This window comes from Mizuhopecten yessoensis, unplaced genomic scaffold, assembly GCF_002113885.1.
Source record: "Mizuhopecten yessoensis strain PY_sf001 unplaced genomic scaffold, ASM211388v2 scaffold10917, whole genome shotgun sequence".
NCBI classification, from domain to species: domain Eukaryota; kingdom Metazoa; phylum Mollusca; class Bivalvia; order Pectinida; family Pectinidae; genus Mizuhopecten; species Mizuhopecten yessoensis.
In genome coordinates this window covers 1,122,929-1,140,402 of record NW_018408786.1, presented here as the reverse complement: position 1 = coordinate 1,140,402, position 17,474 = coordinate 1,122,929, and the positions used below count along the sequence as shown (strand labels likewise).

General features: G+C 33.4%; 1 protein-coding gene across 1 annotated transcript in view; it reads left to right on the top strand.

Annotated features, from left to right (window-relative positions):
• Positions 1-4,368: 4,368 nt before the first annotated feature.
• LOC110463587 (protein kinase C-binding protein NELL2-like) overlaps positions 4,369-17,474 on the top strand; it is a 50,308-nt gene continuing 37,202 nt past the window's right edge. The window contains exon 1 of the mRNA XM_021518311.1: positions 4,369-6,832. Within this exon, the coding sequence (XP_021373986.1) occupies positions 6,358-6,832 (475 nt within the window). The 5' untranslated portion in view covers positions 4,369-6,357. The remainder of the gene's footprint in view (positions 6,833-17,474) is intronic.

Below are 17,474 nucleotides of genomic sequence, written 5' to 3'. Positions count from 1 at the left end.
TAAATTAATGAATTTTTTATAAAAATTAATATCTTCCATGGACACACACGTAATAAAGTTATGAATATTTTTCATAAAAAGAAAAATCATTCATTGAATATATGTCATGAATATACTCAATCCATAACAATTATAGGAGCAAACCCTTTTGATGCATTCAAATGACAAACCAAATATTTCAAATACGATGAATCAAGAAAATAAGACTCTTCAAAAGGTGTTTTCGGGTAAATTAAACTGCTTTTATCAAACATTAAAATGTCTTGAAAAGGCACTAGAGTAAATAAATGATGTCATAAAATCATTCATATTATGCAAGATGACACATGGTGACATTTAGTGTCGGAAGATAATGCCCAATGCTGCTCACTGCATTGTAGCCGTGCTACTGGTTTGTTAGGTTACAAAGCAATGCAAGGTTGTTAAGTGTTCTATCGTTATAGCTTCAACAAAGTGAATTGTGAAGACATTTTAATATTTGTTAAAGCAACTTTTTGATTAGTCAGTTCGCTCTCAGTATACCGACCTGATTAGTCAGATCGCTCTCAGTATACGGACCTGATTAGTCAGATCGCTCTCAGTATACGGACCTGATTAGTCAGATCGCTCTCAGTATACAGACATGATTAGTCAGATCGCTCTCAGTATACGAAGCTGATTAGTCGGATCGCTCTCAGTATACGGAGCTGATTAGTCAGTTCGCTCTCAGTATACGGACCTGATTAGTCAGATCGCTCTCAGTATACGGACCTGATTAGTCAGATCGCTCTCAGTATACGAACCTGATTAGTCAGACCTGACTAGGTTAAATCGCCATAATTAACAATGATTGAACCGAGGCTGACTGTTTCAATTAAAAATGTGAAAGTAATGAATCTTTAATACTAGTTAACTACCAATTAATCTTTATACAATATGTTATTGCAACTAGCTTGATTGATACCCATATTAATGTAATATTCTAAATAAATATAAAAATATTTGTTTTTATACCAAAGTTTATGTAATATTATGTTTACGTAACGTATTTTTTATGTATGATGATAAATAACAAAATTATATCATTGGATATCAGCATAATTGTATATGACATACATTGTATAACTTGTCAGATATATGCCTTTGTAATTAGATATTCCTCTTGCTATATTTTTGAATATCTCCATAATAAATCACTCTGATGAATATGCTTGATACAAATCTCTATGATTCTGTATAAACGAGACTCTTGAATGTGTCGCGAGGTATATACAAACCAGTGCACTCCACCATACCATGGTAAGGTACCCTCTCATTAACATAAAGCTGTTAAAGGGACTAACCACAACATTGACTGAAGGGATTGCTATCGGGACAGCTTACGCTTAACGTGTTGCGTTATCTAAAATATATATCATTCAAAATAGAAAATGTTTTGTGCATAAACAAAACAGCCCAATCGGAATTAGAAAAAGGAATCATTTTTTTCTAGAATTGCAACAAAATGAAAAGAACATGTGTTTTCATTTTTTTAAGTTCACAATGCGTCGCCAAACTGGCCGCCACAATCACATGCTGTTTCCTACTCGTTTAGGATAATAATACGATAGAAAGCTTATCGCAGTAACTAAGTGTCCTCTTAAGTAGCCGTTATACTATAACCGATTCACAATACACACAGAGCAGATAGCAGACAGGCAGTCCACGATTCGGATTAACTCGTATTGTGAGCTTCGACTCTTGAGCTGGCTGTGGGCGAAAATGACTGCAGGAGTAGAAAGTTATACTTTGAAGTGTGAATTTAGACTAAATATGTGTTATAACCAAGAATTTTCGTGGTTAAAATATCCAAATCGCATTGTGTAGCTAATCCAGACATAAGTTATGTGTGATAAGCACACCATGTAAATATAGACCATATTATGTTTGGTGTCAGGTTAACAGCGGACATTTAGGGAAAGGGTGACACAAACATACATAACTATGCGTGTGCACTGGATGATTAGTATATCTAAATAAATATTTTGTTTTATGCAATCTCTAGGTACTTGTTACATATAATGAATTATCAACTTGGGGCTGATAATTATCAATGTCCAAAATGATCACAACACTGCATCCTATATTGGTATATTGAATTGACATGTCAAAATAATATTGAAAACTCCTATCTAGTGTTTTGAAAATGTCTTTCCCATATATATTATTAGAATTGTCTCAATTTATGATATGATAATTGATTTTTCAGACGGGAACATAAACTAACCATAAAAATACACCTCCTTCATAATGACTTATTGGACAAGGGTTATTTTGTTTCCAAAACTTTGTAAAATATTATATTAATACTTAAGCAGAAAAAGATTCAATTTGAAAGCTTTTATTAATTGGTTCAATTTTATTTCATACCTTCAGCCCTAGTCTATGAGTAATATGAATTGCTCTTTGCTGGTAAAACTATTTAACATTTGATATATTTCGATATATATATATAGAAACCATATAAAACATGGATGAAATAGTATGTCATGCATTTGCGAAAAACCATGCATTTCGTCTGTCATTGGATTCCTTGCAAACATCCACAAATGATATTTTATTACTTAAATGATAATTAGGATATATATCATAATTATTTACATTTTAAATTCTAGGTATGCGAGTGAACTAAATATTGTATATATGCCAATGCAATAAACAATGATCCTACAAGATTGGGAACAATGGAGCTCATTGAATAGTTGACATAATTAACAGACTAATTGATTGATTGCCGAAACATATGTCGGTACGTACAAAGTGCCTCATCACCACTGGCCGGAAGTGTGGAAATCTTTATCACAAACTCAACTCTTAACCAGGAGAGCACGCTCGAGCCAAATATTCGCATGTGCAATTATTGAAGTAATTCAATCAATTGTGAAAATATTACACATTGATGTATCATTGAAAATTTTGCTGAGCAATATCGCAGGTGCACAATAACTAACACACTGTATATTAAGGCACATACATAGAAAAAATGAAAAAAAAAATTGGCCGCATTTCATTTGAAGTCATAGGGTGACTTTTAACGTGATATGAGGGTAAACTGATTTGATCAAATTAAAGACCTGTTTTAAAATTAGAACCGGTAGTTCAATCTGATAATTTTAGGTCGTCGATGTAATGATAAGAAACAAACATAACAAGGAAACGTAGAGAAGGATTCCCATGTCGTTATTGTGGACCAGTTGATTAATAAAGCATTACATGATTGTTGAAATGACATATCTGCATTTTTCCATTTTTTTCCCCTGCTTGTATTTTGACATGAAATATGGCCTACATTCTACATATATCACAAAAAGCTGGTATGTCAATAACGTAACCATCCGTTCAAAAATCAATTCAGAGTCAAGAACAGGACGTCTGGGTATAACACTTAACGCCTTGTCAGCTTAACATAGAAATAAAAAACAATAGCTATGATGAAAATTTACTTAAAATTGTCATCGAAATAATTCTTGTTCTATTATATTCACCATTTACTTATGGACACTAACACTTGTTTGGTATTTCTCTTCGATGAACATTTTGTTACAGGGACATATGATGACATACATAGCTATTGAAACATATACTAAGGATGACAGCTCTGTAAGCATAGCCCCACAAGCTCCATGATATACCTAATATTTTCGACACATCTGGTGTCCCCAACGCTAATGAGTATATCATCTATAGCCGTTTCTACTCTTGAGGAGACCAAAAAAATCATCGATGTTTATGATTTTTTTCTCTCCAGAAATTTGGACTTTTAAATATAAGAGTTTATTTTCAATGTTAAATAAGGAATTTACGTGACGTGAAGCATCCGATGTCGTTGACTAATTAACGCGACATGCCATCTTTTGGCATTGCGCCAAGACAGGAACCATTTTGACACAAAAAGGAGAAAGCTATAAGAAATGCCACAAACCGGAGGTGCTCCGGAAGTATTCGCCATTCCTGAACCACATGTGGTATCCGTCAGGGTGACTCCAGTCATTGAAGGGAATTTACAGTGATACATATAAAAACCAGACTAACCGATAGCAGAGTTTTTTTTCAGGATGTTGTTGGGATAGAAGTGCATTATTACTCATGTTTTGTTGATATGATGATATTTAATATTTCCCTAAATCTGGAATTTTTAAATCCACAGGTTAAACACTCCTATTGACACAAGGCATTTAAATCCCTGCTATATGTGTCATCAGATGTCTAACATGTCCCCTCACCTCTATATTAAATTCCATTATAACCCGTCGTTTCCTACTGGTAGGTACAGTAATATGATGACATTTTGTTTTTCCTGTATTCCGTACCATCTAAATAAACTGGTTCTATGTTTGTTTTAATTCTTTATTTAAAATCCACACGTTTCACTCAGTGTTGTTTACAAAACATATGCATATTCGTACGTAGGGGGACTCAAGTCAGCGCTATATTGACTTCGGCTTAGACTATAGCATCGTGTGTTTATATAAATCATATTCTAGAGGTATCTCATACAGAAGGGTGGTGGAGGTAATAAAAGGTCGTACTTATGAATATCTAAACGATTCCATTGTCGCTGTATAGCCATGTGCATTCTTGTGTCAATAATAATTTGCTCTTTGTAAGTTTTACCGACAGAAACGCCTTACACAAGGGAGTATGGGCCAGTTCAGTAACAGCCAAAAGCCTGTGTATCCGCTCGGGTGTATCCGTCATAAAAGAGGGCGTGTGTAAAGTGTTGAGAACGGCAACTATTTGACAGCATGGGAAGACTGACATACACCCGGATAGCAGACGAGAGTGACTGGAGTTCCAATGGGAACGTTGACGGATCAACAGTGGTCATGAATGCACGTGTTTCACCCGCGGTCACAGACATGAACACTGTAGTGATGTACTTAGCAAGGATATGGAACACAGTGTAGCTGTGTTAACACTACAGACATACACTATGGACTATAGCTAACTATTGATGTACTTTAAAGAACAATTAGTTAATATAATACAAAATCACCTGTTATTAATTCCGGAGCTACGACATCAGTACTATTTGTATTGGAATGAAGCAAAAATAGTACCTTGATGCATGAATTATATTTTGAAATTCAGATAATTGATTTATTTGAAAATCACATCAAACCATCACTGCCATTTTCAACATGATTTTAAGAAAGGAATATAACAATATTACTCTTTGATGATGTTCACTCTCGACTCTCATGTGTATCTGCAAGACCAAATAAACACCTGCATATGGAACGAAACAAGTGTCAATCGCGAGAAAAAGCCCCCTGGGAGGAAAACGAATTACACTCTTTGAGGATTCATGTTTTAAGTACGTTTGATGTTTTGTTGGCTTAAACTCTATCTGGATGTCAGGGAATGTACTCATACATCATAATACACCAAAATCAATAACACTATTGTATGGTCATTACAACAGATCCGCTGATACAGTGCTGTAGGTTATATAGTGTTGTGAAGTTTTCGTGCGTGGTATCCTTCTAAACGTCCTATCAACATTGTTTTCTCGGAAGAATTTATCTCATTTCCAAAGGATGTTATATGTCATAGAAGAACCTATACGTGACGGGAATTGGACTCGAAGCAACACTTTAGATGCAATCGTAATGGACTGAATTCTTACAAAACGTTGCCATCTGCATCCTCCTGCACTACAACGTTTTCTTGATTTTCTACCTCATTTTCAACTGTATACGGTGATAAATATGTATTGGATATTTTTTATGATGTAAAGATGTGACTTTTAGTATGCGTCTAGTATTAAGACTTTAACCTCAACCGCTCACAGTGTTTGTTTTGTTCGATGTTCATGGAGTTGGAAAACAAAATGTGTATATATTTATTTATTTTATTATCTCACAGCATTCCTATGGAAGAGAACACAATTTTAAATGACGTTGTACGAGAAGAATTGGAACATTTCCTCATACGAAAAGAGAATAAAAGAACAATTCTTTGACGATTTTCTCACTGGACAATACAGGTACATAACTCACTGAATGTTGTGCACAATTCCCATAATAAAGGCAACGGAAGGATAACACCTCGCTTGCAGACAACAATCTTAGTGTCACGATCTTATCGGAGGAAGGTGATATAAGAATTAAGACTCTGGAATTACAGACCAATAAAGAATGCTAGGACAGCGAATCCCTCTTTTCAAACGATCTGAGAAAAACAGATGACAAAAGCGGTCATTCTGGAAGACTACAAACAAAATTTTCTCATTTTTATTTGAGAAAAAAATATGACATTAAAGTTAAGATAGAATTAATTTTGTTAATAAAGAACCCGAGGGGACTGAAAAGTCCGTGGATTCGTCCCAGATCTGATATGAAGTTTGTAACACAATATAGGGTGTTTTCTTACGTTGTAAACTACCTGATCTGGTCTATGATAGTTCTACCGTGTGCAGACTCGTGTATACTTTTACTAAATGGATGGACTCCTTTATCTGTGTATGAGAGGACAGGACTGGCCGATGCTGTTGCGTCCGGATTTGTAATGAGAACATTCAAAGACGTCAGGACAGACGCACATACGTACAGTGCTGAAGTGAAAATATTACAGATTTATAAAGGTGTTGAAAAGATACGAGAAGTGGCTGCGAACGGAAGCTTGGGGAATATATATAATATCAGTAATTTTGGTGATAAGAAAATGTGTTATGCTGATATAGATGAAAACGAAAGTTATATCTTCTTTTTAACTGTATATAGAGGGCGTCTGTCTGCCCAGTATGATGACATTTTCGGTGCTGCTGTGGATTTCACGGAGGAAAACGAGGATGAAGTAATACAACAGTTAGGTAAGTTAAATTTCATCATTATCATTGGCCCACGTGTTGTTAATAGTGTTAGTTTAAAGCAGGATGTCATTATTCATATATAATCTCACAGATATGGCAAGGTCTATTCATAAATCACGTATGAAAGTTTTGATACCAAACATATGTTTATCTGTGCAATGTACGAGAATGTTAGATTAAAGTTTGTTTACGGTTTGTAATCCGATGAGGTTAAATACTGTTTTGCTTAAAATCTTAAAATTTTCCGGAAACATTCTTTGGAATGTGACCTATTCTGCATTTTTTATAAACACTGTTTAATCTCAAAAATGCATTGCAAATAAATTATCTAAAAATAGATAGACACTAATAAACATCGAGTAAATAGTTTCAAATAACCAGATTTACAAAACTCAACCCGAATTTAAATTGAGTTTACTACCAATTGATATTATCCAGATTTTAAATAACTGGTCTAAGTTAAATCTATGACCTCATAGGACATGGCACATAGAAACATAACATTACAGGAACCAAAAGTAACGACCCGGAGAAGATTTCCTTTTTTTGTTTTTAAGTTCTTCGGTTTCAGTTTTCAAGTATATTCGCCCTAAATATTTGTGTTTGTAAAACGATGTGACTCAAGCGCTATCTGATTTTCGGTGCAGAGATAAAATCGGCTCTTTTTACATTTTCTATCTGTGCGATATCTGTTTGCCCGGGAAACGCCATTTGTATAATTAAGTTACCTGGTATGTGGGCTGTTTTACTATGTAATAGTTTAAATAGCAAAAGCCTTAATTTTGATTCCTCCTAATTACTTAATTAATTAAATAAACATAGAATTACTACATGCGTATGTCGATCTAATTATTTTATAATATCCCAAGCCTACGTAGATTCGTATAACTAGACATGAAAATAAGATATCAGGAAATATCAAGAGCATGTATCTCTATGACATCAACATGTTTTATGTCTGAAGGATTCAGTCGAAAGAAAATATTCATAGTCGTATTATTTTTTTACTTGTAATGTAATGTAAATAATGTAAACGATATTGAGATTGATATCAAACAAAGGAGACTTGTAGGTTATTACTTATATTGTAAGTAATGGTTATCTCCTATTGAAGAGCACGTGCTGAACTTAAACATACTGCTATCACAGCATGGTATGTGTATAGGGTTGTTGCACATGCGATATATATTGCATGACATCTGGCATAATTGTTTGAAAAACAAATACACTCCATTTCACTTAAGTAATTGATAACGAAAACGACATTGTTCATATAATGCTAATTATCCTCCGACAACAGCATCAGAAACATTTCTTGTTTTATGAATATCAGATGAAAATATGCAACTTATAATATGCAGATAATAACATTTTTACCTAATTTGATCACATAAGCATTACTTTAGATTACAATCAATTTCTGGATTTCGTATAATGCTCAGAAGTTCCCTTGAAATCGTTTTGATTCAGCTGCTAATCCATTATGGTTTAGTGTATTTCAAAATATCTTTCTCAAAAGTTATCCGTATATGCATACCAAAAGTCAACAAATAACGGAATCCAAGTGTTATTGCGAACACCGGTGGAACATTAACCTGTTTCAGACGTCAATAAAAGTGTTTTCTGGATTATGGCCACATTTTTGTGTGGCATTACTGGGATTTACTCATCCGTTTAGTTATAAAATGCATATTAATTATGAACTATTTAGACTTGGCATGAATTTCGCGTTGCCCTGATCTTAGAGTAAAAAAATGTTACAAGGATATCATTTTACCCTCTGCCTACAAGTCACATTCCAACAAGCGTAATGTGAAAAATTCTTCGAGTGATTAACATCGTTATAGTGTTATATGAAGTGTGTGAATGAGTCCCATAAGAAATATTTACTTATGTTAACGAGAGCATTCAAATCATCATTTATATATGTAAAAAAGGACCACACCCTCTAATGTGTCCCATACAAATACTAGTACATTCATATTCTAGCTCAAAACTCACTAATAAAGATAGACAAAATCTACAAATATCACTAGCAAAGATACATCCCCTTTAAATACCACTAATCAAGATTAATCGTTAATACTAATACAAACAAAGATAAAACATAGTAGCACTGACAGACATAGAGTCCTTTAACTTAACACTAACAAATATCAGTCTCTGAGAAAGCACTATAAACCACCTACAAATAACACTAACAAATTTCAGTCTCTGAGAAAGCACTATAAATCACCTACAAATAACACTAACAAATATCAGTCTCTGAGAAAGCACTATAAATCACCTACAAATAACACTAGCAAATATCAGTCTATGAGAAAGCACTATAAATCACCTACAAATAACACGAGCAAATATCAGTCTCTGAGAAAGCACTATAAATCAACAACAAATAACACTAACAAATATCTGTCTCTCAGAAAGCACTATAAATCACCTACAAATAACACTAACAAAGATAAACCCTACAAGTAACACTTACATTGATGAACCCTACAAATAATACAAAGTTGAATCACCTTCAAAATAACACTTACAAATATAAACCCTACCAATAAAATTTACATAGATAGATCACAAAAGTCGAATATAATATTGTTACACTACAATATTTCACTGTGAAATATTTTAGTGATAAAATAGACATGTGATTTTTAATGACAAAATTAAGTGCATTATGCGGCCCAGATAATGGAAATTCTTGACGATATACACTGTAATTATGGAAACAAATCAATGCATGGTTATCTCATTGTACTTTCATGTCTTTAATCGCATTACCAGGTAAAGTTGTGCAACTGAAATGATATGACTATAAGACTTGTTAATTTCCACTTTTGCTTTTGTATTTCGAACATACACATATTTTGAGAACAAAACTATTTAATCTTACTAAATGAAATATGACAGAAACTCTCGAATTTTGAGATATTAGATATCTGGTGCTGGCCACCTTGATGTGAGTTAATATCACCTGAAAACAAACTGATGAACAAAACAAAACAACTCAATTAAATAAAACATGCTTATTTTTTGTTTTTATTAAAAATCACACCTTGTTCTCAAGTAGCATTTTTATAGTTGTATACCTCAAATACGCCTCTGCAAATTAAAATGTATCTATAATAAGCGATATCTGAGAAACAAGTAATGTCTATATACATGAATATACAAATACACTAGTTTTAAATGGTGTGACTGGCAATTATGGCCTATCGACTATTTCACGTGTGTACTACCCTTACTTCAGTGACACGATAAACACTCTGTGAATAGCCACTCCACCCCTTAAGAGAATTAAATCACCATTGACATACGATAAGGTAAGACTAGGTTAGGTCGCCACAGTCATGTCCCCCTCGCTTATATAACACTGACAATAGTTCGTGTAGCGTACCTAGTCGAGATGATTGACATATGTAGTGACTCGTACAGTTCCGAGTTTTACAAAATTATGAATGGACATTGACTCTATCATGTAATGTACAGCCTTTATATGATCAATTTATTCATTAGTATACTTTGCTCAAATATCTTGTCAAATTTGTCTAATTTTTTAACGTATAATTAGGTCAAATGAAATATAAATCAATTTAGTATATTAACTTTGCCAGCGCTCTCTATTTTTGTCTGTGGTATTCCTGCTGGTAATTAGTCCGTTGCGGGTGATCCCGCTTAGCCTCATTACGACTCTGCGATGGTCTGCCGTATGTGTACTTTAGCGAGGTGGCAATGCATCCAAACCTCCATGTTCTAACCAGTCCAACACATCAACCACATGACATCTGCAACTAACATTTGCACGGGCCTTTTTATAACAATTGTTAGTATTACCAACATATGACATAGTTGGAGTGATATGTTTTAAAATAATTTATTTTTATAAATCTGTTACACATTCAGCACTAACAGATGCATAAGTATAATGCTACAATATTAAGAATTTACTTGAGATGGATTGAGAGTTTCATCATAAAGTTTTGATTTATTTTTAATATAGGCAGCATAAGGTTTCTATCTCCAAAATAGCTGAAATGGCACATTTAAACTGTTCTACTTATCCGCCGTGTGACAATATCTCCCAGGAATTCCTCACATAGCTGGTGGTAGATATAAGATAGATAAAATTTAGAATATAAATTATACAATCAATTAACTTGGGATAAATCAATCTCAGAAAAGCTACTCGATCGTTATAGGTTAAGAAAAAGACCACTCTGTGTATATATCATACAGTTAATTGAAATCAATATTATTCTTATTCGTTGCAGAGTATATAAATCAATCTCCGAATAGGTACTCCACACATGTTAAAGATAATATTATATTACACATTGTACTTATACATGTCCGCTATTGTTTGCTGTCTGTAATGAGTGTATTAGAAGTACTCTAATTCCTAACACGAGCTTCGTACATTTTTTAAAAGTTTCGTCAGCTCAATCGCAAAATAATTATACATTTTGCAATTGAATTTTTCAACCAAAAAAGACAAAAATAGATTGCATCGTATTTTCCTGTCTGTGGTTTTTAATCCGAAAACGTGTATTATCAGGTTTTGAGAAAATATCAATGATACAAGTATAACCGTGCTATGATGTAAAGCTGACAATTCTTTATGAAACGTTGTCTTAAACTACTATCATTTCGAGGTTAATATATAACCATATAGTCTACGCTCCACGAATATTCATGTATACAATTTTATTTTCTCATTTGGTGATATATTCACACGGATAGATGCAATAACGTAGTTGATTTCTAATTCAGTGCTTTAGTTGGTACAGTTTGTCCAGAAATTGAGCTCTGAAATATGATCTGTAATATTCAATATTTAAACTGTGTGTGGTATTTTTTGTGTGACTCAACTGTCATATTGACAAACATGACTCGATATTGACTTACACTGCCCGCCCTCGGAGACGTTGTTCTAGCACGTCTACATTAAATAACTCATCAACATGTTCTTACAATTTGTATTTTTTTTTATATTCTTTCGTAATAAGTATAAAATGAGAATAATAAATAAATAGATAAACAAATAAATAGATAAATAAGTAAAGAATAAATAAATAAAGAATAAATAAATAAATGAAGAATAAATAAATAAAGGCAAATATTTCATCAATTTGCTAGATTTGTATTAAAACAACAACAACAACAACAACAACAACAACAACAACAACAACCACAACAACAACAACACCAACAACAACAACAACCACAACAACAACAACACCAACAACAACAACACCAACAACAACAACACCAACAACAACAACACCAACAACAACAACACCAACAACAACAACAACAACAACAACAACAACAACAACAACAACAGGTAATGAGGAGGCATCACAACAAGCTGACTGATATCATGAACCTCTACAGAATCGTAGCTAAAGTGAGATGCTCCGGAGTTCTGATAACATTTCAAAATTCAGAATACATATAAAATGGAGATGACGCTACACAACTGCTTCCAACCATGTTCGTGCAGAGGGTAAAATGTATGACTAAATGGCGTTTCTAATAGGTTTCTTATGACTTGTGTCTAATTAAGCAAGGCCGAAGTTAGCACGCCGTGTAAACGCCATGTCGTGATTGATGCTAATCACGGAAAATCACTTAAAGCAAACCTTGTTCGTAACACACAGAAAGGAAAGGAATATCCTTTAATACAAAGCGCAAACGAGAAGAATCCCAATAGTTCAAAGGTCAGTGACCTTGTTAGATTACAACGCCTTTGTGTTTTGGTCCTTAGGCGTAGCTTATGGCCTATCTAAATTCTTGCTCGTTCTCAAATAGCGAAAATTGAGAATTTGATAATTTTTTGACTGTGTTTTATATCCATCATATCATAATCATTACAGTGTCATTTTCCCTTTTTATGTCAAAAGGGAAATGAATAAAATTAATGTACTAATATATTTCAGATTTACTTGGCATAAATAGGTAAACGGTTTCAGATAAAAAGATGACTCCATGGTATAGTGTTTTTTTAAATGGGAATCGTTTATGATATTATCCGATCTGATAATTCATCTAACGCGTATGAGTTTTGATTAAAAAACAGGTATTGTGTGATAACGTGATAGAAGAAATAGTCTAGCAATTCCATATTTGATCGTCAGTTGCTTATACAGTCTTAGTAGTGGGTATATCTGGTTTTATATATATATATATAGTGATTAGTTTTGACATGATTGATTCTTTCGGGTAAAAAGCATTGTTATATATTTTTTTGTTTACCAGATTGACCTAGATACTATTTTGAGAGGCACTTCATGTAAGTGTGTGTGTCAAAACATGTTCCCGTCTGAGTACAAATATCACTTCGATAGCGATTATTCTCAAGTTGTAGGAATTTTTGGGGGAATTCTTTTGCCTTTGTTCAAGAAGTTTAAGTAATTAGCAATTTTTCCTTGAGATTAAAAAGTAATGTCATTTGTCACTCAGTAAACATTGTTGTCCTAAAACGCATTGGTAAAAATGATTTTTTTTTATCACTCCTCTTTCTTACTAATAGTTCAAATAGTTTACCCCCAAAGACGAAAGTCTCAACCTACCATACTTGGTGCAGAACAAAATTAAAAGGAAATTCATAATTATAAATCCCTTTCTGAATTGAACTGTTCATTTGTATTAACTCAACAAAACCAGATTACCACGTTAGATCGAGACATTATTAACCAAACTGCAATTCTACTTCAACAACTGTTGCTGTTATAGTCTATTATAAATTAACACAAAAAACATTATTCAAGGATAGCTTTCGGCACTTTTCTCATTTAAACAAATTGTAATTGGCTGCATCAAAATTATGTTGTAAATGACATAAACCCTAAACGAAATAAAAGAATTCCTAGTTAATGGGGAACCATGCAGAGAGTTTCACCATTTTTATTTTGTTACACAATAGAAGAGTTTAAGTGTGTCAAACTTGAGTTCGGTAGGCGGGTATATTGATACAATGAAAATCACTGATTGGTGGTTGCATTTTAAATATCGTAACAGTTAAAAGACATCAAAAATCATAACTTAGTTAACGGGTTACAACAGACATAGCATGGTTCTCAAATAGCTACAACTCCCTATGTTACTAAGGTCAGCCAGGCCCTGAGCAATTAGCTTGTTCGAAAATTGTAATATTTGAATTAGAATGTCTTGTATTATACGATTAACAGTTTAAATGTGAGACACGTAAAACTATTATAAATGTCTGATTGTGAGAAAGTCTTTAATAAGATACTAAATCACGTTGGAAGGTTTAAGTATGAAAGTCTATAATTGTACTTTTAAGGGTTGGAGTATGAGAAAATAAAGAATGACACTTTTAACTGTTCGACTATGAGAGAACTTTACTTCAATTATGATGATTTCAATATAGAACATCTTTCATAGCTCGTCTCACGTTGCATACACATATCGTCATAAAGTATTGTCTTATAAGCGTCATTTTTGTGTCTGTTTTACTCTTTACATGTTTTCAATGTTCAATTGTGAGATTTTTCATGAAACATGTGAAGATAATAGTGACAATAGAGAATATTTCAATAAATTAATTTGTTTTTGAAAATACAAAGTGACATTATCGCAGCTTTTATATATCTGATATTCACACAAATGATATGAAACTTATTTGTGAAACCAGCTTTACTAAAACACAAGTTTACTTCGTAGCATCTTGGTGGGACAGTTTTTGCACATGGTATGTTAATAATGGAGAATTCAGAAAAATGTCATTCACAATTTGTCTTGAATTTATAAGTGTAGGACTTCACTATCTATAACAGTTAAACCTTACTCCTATTTCATATCTATGCTATGATACAAATTATTTGGCCAGTCAAACATGCTGCAATGGACACTTCGTTAATGAATGTAAAATGTGTAGACTATAGCACAAAGTAATCTAGTTCAAGGTAATATTCGTGAATATGATCTTGATATGGTCATATACAGGTTTCATTTTTTTTTTAAATTTACACATAATTATTATAAAAAAATGGAATTATTAAAACATGCAAATTAAATTATGAAAATGTAGGAATGCAAATTATGAATATGTAGATATAAAAGGCATGTAGTATTAGGCATGACAACGCATTTTTCTATATATCCCTGTTAGTCATACTTTGTTAAATTAATAAATGAAGGCAGAAGTGGACTGATTATATCGAATATTATTACAGGGAGAGGCAATGTGATTAGTTTAGACGATGTTCCCAAATACTAACTTTGGGGAGGGGGTAAAAAGAGGAAGATATTAGTCAACTTTATTAAAACGAGAATTACTTTTTTACCGTTTGTGTTTGTTTGATACCTTTATGATAACTATTGGTGACGTTGGTGATGATAAAGGATGAGAAGATTGACGTTGGTGATTGGTGACTTTAGTGGTAGGTGACGTTGGTGAGGAGTGACTTTGATGATAGGCGTTGTTGGCGATTGGTGATGATTGCGATGGGTAGTATTGGTGATGAGTGACATTGATAAAAGGTGTTGTTGGCGATTGGTGATGATGGGTAGTGTTGGTGATTAGTGACGTTGGATATGGATGACGTGTGTTGGGTAGTGTTGGTGATGAGTGACGTTGGATATGGATGACGCTTGTTGGGTACTGTTGGTGATGAGTGACGTTGGGTATGGATGACGTTTGTGATGGGTGACGTGCGACGTTAGCGTTTGACGACTTTCATGTTTGATGGGGTGTTTTTGTGTTGTGACGAGCATTACCTTGCCCTAGCTGTTCTTTTAAATCTATGCTTTAAATTCAATTCAAACTTATTTTATTCAATACGCCATAACAGTCACAACGTACAAACAATATATGAATATCAGAAGGACTTGAAACAAACGTAAAGCTTTTTACATGTCTTATTGGTTATGAATATATAGTGTATTTCTCTTCTGTTTCGCTGTTATCAAGTTATAGTGTAGTGATATTGTTATCTTAGCACAGTCAATAAAGTTTGATAACTGTGATTTCTTACGTAGAAATATTCATGAAAACATACTAGTTCAAACAACCGCTGTCTTCACTCAGTCCTTATGTGTACCCTAATGACATAACCGTTCTTTATCATATCAATAAATGACACTTTTAAATGGTACTAACATTGCGGAGGACATAAATTACACACTGCTTTCCAGGTGATTTTAAAAAGGTTTAAATAATAAAATCTCCAGAGTAAACACTTAATGTCTCGACAGATCGTAAATAAAGAGACGTACACGACACAAAGTGCACAAAGATATCATTTATTAGCCTCGCAGAGGAGGGGACCGAATGTAACATCGATGGAATGCGCCTTTAAAGCGTATTATCATATTTAAACAAATGTGGGTGAAAATGCTGTACTTAAAAAAATCGATGTTGTGTTGAAAAGTATATATTTTAATAGTTTTACGTAACAAAATAAAGATGTAATTTCTTATATGTGATTAACATGTTACCGAATATATTTATATGTATTTATATATATAATTATTCTGATCCTGGTATAAAGCGCGTGTCATTCCCTCACGTGAGAGAAACAGACAGACAGAGAAAGAGACAGAGAAAGACAGAAAGAAACATAAAGACAGAGTAAGAGATAGAAAGAGACAGAATGAAACCGACAGATAGAGTAAGAGGCATGGAGAAACAAAATGAAACAGACACACAACAGGAGACAGGGAGAGCCCGAAAGAAATAGTAAAAGACAGGGAGTGAGAGAGAGAGAAAAGGAGAGAGAGAGTGAAACAGTCACAAAGATAAACGGAGAGACAGAGGGACAGAAAGAAAAAGAGAGACAGAGAGACAGAAAGAAACAGAGACACACAGTAAGAGACAGAAAGACACAGACAGAGTAAGAAACAGAGAGTGAGACAGAGACAGTATCTGAGCGTCAGACTGACATGTAAATACGTTCTGCAGCATCCTGACAGAGCCAGACAAACTGAACCCGTAATGTAATGTATGACCATTTAATGGAGAATCTACGATATGTGTGTATATTTAAATCATCTATTTATCTGATGAACTGAGTGACTTGTAGTGGAGCATCTTTTATCCTAGTTTCATTCATATGTTGATTCATGTAAATCAATTATGGAAATATATGAATATCTCTGTCATCTAGGGAACTTAATATTCATAACTATACCCCAAAATGTTTATCATATATACCCTAGGAATATTTAGGAAAAATGTTATATATTGTATACATCCATGTAATGTGATTTCATGAAGTCTTAAAGCATCAACTTATATCTGAAAGGTTTTTTTCAAGAAATGATATTTTTTTTTTTGCAATATTGACTATTTCTATGAAATTCTTTCTTATAACCAACTTGGTTTTATTCTATATGCAGTAGTATCAGATCATGGAAATCAAAGACAAATTATTCTTTGTCCTCTACCATCATTTGACACGAAATCGCAGAATTATCGATGATTGGACAAACCACTTTGTTATTATTCTACACTGACGAGTGCATTCAGATAGAACAGAGATAGTCTTTCTATAAATCGTGATTTACGGAACCAATTTACGCGGAGAGTTATGGTGAGGCTGTGGTAGGGCAGACCTCTACAGAACATCCAGCAACACATTCACAGCAGCAGTAGGCTGTCTGCACACAAGACGCT